The 3668-nt window shown below is 39.1% G+C and overlaps 1 protein-coding gene across 1 annotated transcript in view; it reads left to right on the top strand.

Moving 5' to 3' along the window:
* CLTRN (collectrin, amino acid transport regulator) overlaps nucleotides 1–3383 on the top strand; it is a 47763-nt gene extending 44380 nt beyond the window's left edge. Inside the window, exon 6 of the mRNA XM_007952838.2 lies at nucleotides 3227–3383. Within this exon, the coding sequence (XP_007951029.2) occupies nucleotides 3227–3383 (157 nt within the window). The remainder of the gene's footprint in view (nucleotides 1–3226) is intronic.
* The last annotated feature ends 285 nt before the right edge of the window (nucleotides 3384–3668 follow it).

Genomic DNA, 3668 nt, shown 5'->3' with positions numbered 1-3668 from the left:
GGTTCAAACCCACCAGCCACTCCTCGGAAGGAAGGTTGGGCAATCCTACTTCCGTAGCGATATTGCCTCGGAAACCCAAGGAGGGGTCGCTATGAGTCGGGTTTGACTCGACGGCACATAACAACAACAACAACAAACAGTTATTTATGGAATGGCTGCACTGCTCTTTAGATCGCAAGAGATGACTCAGGTTCCTTTCCCTTGTGCACATAATCCTTATCTGCAACTCTCTTCTGTCTCTGGTAGTATGTAAGCTCCTTCTGGAAGGCTCTAGGACCCCATGCCCTGTGTTTTTGTTCTCATGCCAGCCACCATCTTGACCCTCAAGAAAGATTAACTGAGTGAGTTTGTGATTTTTTGTTCCTTTTCTGTACCATAAGTCCTATTCCTCTTGAAATAGACTTATGTTTCTCTTTCAGTTTTGATATTAATTATAGTAATCTAAAAGATTTTGAATCATTCTGGCTAATAGTTTCAAGGCATTTCTGATCATAGAAGTTTGGGGCTCACAGTTTGATTATGGAGTTTCATGAAGTTCACTCACTGCTGTCAAGTCAGATCCAACTCATAGCGACCCGTCCTTGGGTTTCCGAGGCGGTATCACTACAGAAGTAGATTGCCCAACCTTCCTTCTGAGGAATGGCTGGTGGGTTTGAACTGCCAGCCTTCTGGTTAGCAGTCAAAAATGCCTTAGGTACTATGCCACCCTTGGCTATTCAACTCCTTCCTAGTTACCAGTAAAACCAAAGATCTGATTCATTGAGACATGGATTCTTTCTTTTTTCTTTTTGTCTGTAGGATGGAGTGAAGGGGGCTACACACAAGAAATGTCACATGTCTATGTTTCCTCTCTCCCTTCCTTTCTTCTTTCTTTGCTTAATTTTGAATAGCCTTTGTTTTGAATTGCATATGGAGCAAGTAGTATAATCTTTTCAGTGTTTAGGGCTTTAAAAGCCTCCCTGCAGCTTATCTTGAAAAATATCACGTCTTCAGATTGGTAAATTGTAATAATAGAACAATGCACATCCATATACTTTTCACACAGATGTACCAAGCATTCACATTTTGCCACATTTACTTTATCTCTCTTTCTTTATAAACAGTTGGAGAGTCAGAGATACCATGATACCACCCCTGAATACTTTAACCTGCATCTCCTAAGAACAAGGACATTTTCTTACATAACCACAAAACAATGGTCAATGCAATCAATCTAGTAGACCAAGCAGAGATCAATCCTTTTCAAGATCTAGCTTAGGCTACTTTCTGAGTAACTTTGGTTAAATCATTAGTTCATCCTTCATCCATGCATCCATTTCTTTGTTCAACCACCGGTCCATCCTCTATCAATCCATGTGACCATCCACCTCTTAATTCATCATTCCACCAGGCAGCCATTGATCTACAATCATTGACCAATTTTTCATCCATCCACCAATCCATCTACCTAGCTGGCCAGCCACGTGTCTGTCTATTTACTTCTAAACACATTAGTTGAGTGTCTACTCTGTGGTGCATCCAGATCAGCTGTTTTACAAAATATCTTTAAGTTTGCATTTATCTGACTGGTTCCTCATGGTGAGATTCACGTCAATTTTTTTTTCTTGGAGACAGGGAACAGGAACATGGAAATATTTATGTGTGTGTGTTCTTATCTGGAGGAACTGGTCAGTTTGTCTCATTATTGGTGTTCACCAGATTTCTCCTTTGTCAAAAATACAAGTTTCTCTTTGTAATGAGTACATTGCTTGTGGGGGTGATACTTTGAAACCTATTCCCTAACAATCTCTCATTCAATGGTTTAGTATTCATTGATGCATCTTGTCTTAATCCATTGTGATTGTAGTGGTTATTTTCTATTTCTGTGAGTCCGATATTAGTTGCATTCTTCTGTAAAGAACTTTTTCTTTTCTTGCCCTCTCACTACCATATTCTTTAAAGTACACTGAAATTGGCTTTCACACAGAACTAATAGGAAATTCCATCAGCATCATCATGGAGGTAGCTTCACCACCTCCTCACCCACCAGAGACTCATCAAGGTCATAACAGCCTCCGCAGTGGTGGGAATCCATCTAGGTCACCAGTGCAACGCTTGTTATCCCAACCAGGGGATGCATCTGCCTTTCTGGAGTTTCCACAGATTCCTGGAACAAGAGAATCATTGCCAAGACTGGGAGCCGCATGTGTAATATTGTGCCTCCATGGTGTCACCATGGAGTGGTGCTGAACAACCAACCTGTGCTACAGCCTCAGGAACTCTCTCTTCCCTCTGGTTACCCAGAGAGACACCTATCCCCCGCCTCCCCACACACACACACACACTACCTCCATGACATCAAGCATAATTGGCTCAGGGTCTTTGGTCTTTCACAAATGACAGGAAGAATCTTTGAATTGAGGGGTTACAACTTTCCACACTCCAAGGAAATGTTAAGGGTCTGGTTACCAGACTGAGTTGGGGTAGCAGGATCTACAAAGAATCTGAATATGAGAAACTCAAATATTTATCCTGCTATGTAGAATTTTATGGAATGATTTTGTGGAGTTAATGCTGTGAATAATAGCTATAATTACGAAGCAACACATGTAATTAGGAAAATGTGTTCTGAGTTCCCAAAACCCAACTTACAAATGAACACAACTGTTTGGTAATGAGTAGACCTAAACAGCAATATGTGCATTTGGTAATGGTTATTTACTTTCTATAGAGTGCTGTGAATTTGCTTCCTCATATATTATTTCAGATTGATTTTCACTCCACATCTGCAGACCACTCATTCACCAAATCCTGTGAAAGGAATTTATTACATATTTTTAAATTTAATTTTTATTAAAGTTCTCCAAGAGCTAAGTTTTTTAATTTGCTGATTTACCATACATTTTCTTTACACCCCTTCATTCAATTTGAGTGTGTGAGTGTATATGTACATGTGCATGTATACATTCATTCATATATATATATTCATATATATTAATTTTAGTAATTAAATAAGAGTGCTTATTCTGATCAATATATATACATCATCCATGAAGACTTTTTATCTTGATAGTACCTTTTACCTCATCAGCTCTTTATGATCTTTGAAATTTATTTGAAAATACACAATATCATCAATTATTTCCTCCATTGTAAGGTTACTCTTCCTTGCCCTGTTTTGTGTAGAAAGCCATAGCTGGCTATGCGCTCTCCTCCTTAATCCTAGTCATTTTCTTTATGCTTTTAGGAAGAATAAAGGACCATCTGAAGTAGAAGATGCCGAAGATAAATGTGAAACTGTGATCGCAATCGAAAATGGCATCCCCTGTGATGCCCTGGACACGAAGGATGGGTGCATGAACGAAGCCTTCATGACTGAGGGTGAGCGGCTCACCCCTCTCTGAAGGGCTGCTCTCCTGCTTTCCCAAGAAGCTCAACATTTATTTCTGAATGACTGCCTAGCACCCCAGAATATCAAGGATACACGATGTATTTTGCTTCACCATTTTTTTTAAAGAAATTTTGAATGTGCATGAAAGTAAAAAGCAATCAATTGCAGCAATGAAGACAACTGGAATCATAAGCTGTTGATTACTCAAAATATTGTAAAATATGACTGTGATAACACAAGTGTGTAAGTGTAGTCATGTGGTATTTGTAGTTATTGATTTTAAAATACTTTGGTATTT

This window comes from Orycteropus afer, unplaced genomic scaffold (assembly GCF_000298275.1).
Source record: "Orycteropus afer afer isolate SDZICR_OR568_19922 unplaced genomic scaffold, OryAfe1.0 scaffold00360, whole genome shotgun sequence".
Classification (NCBI taxonomy): domain Eukaryota; kingdom Metazoa; phylum Chordata; class Mammalia; order Tubulidentata; family Orycteropodidae; genus Orycteropus; species Orycteropus afer.
The sequence above is the reverse complement of the archived record's forward strand: the minus strand, read 5'-3'. Positions and strand labels throughout refer to the sequence as shown.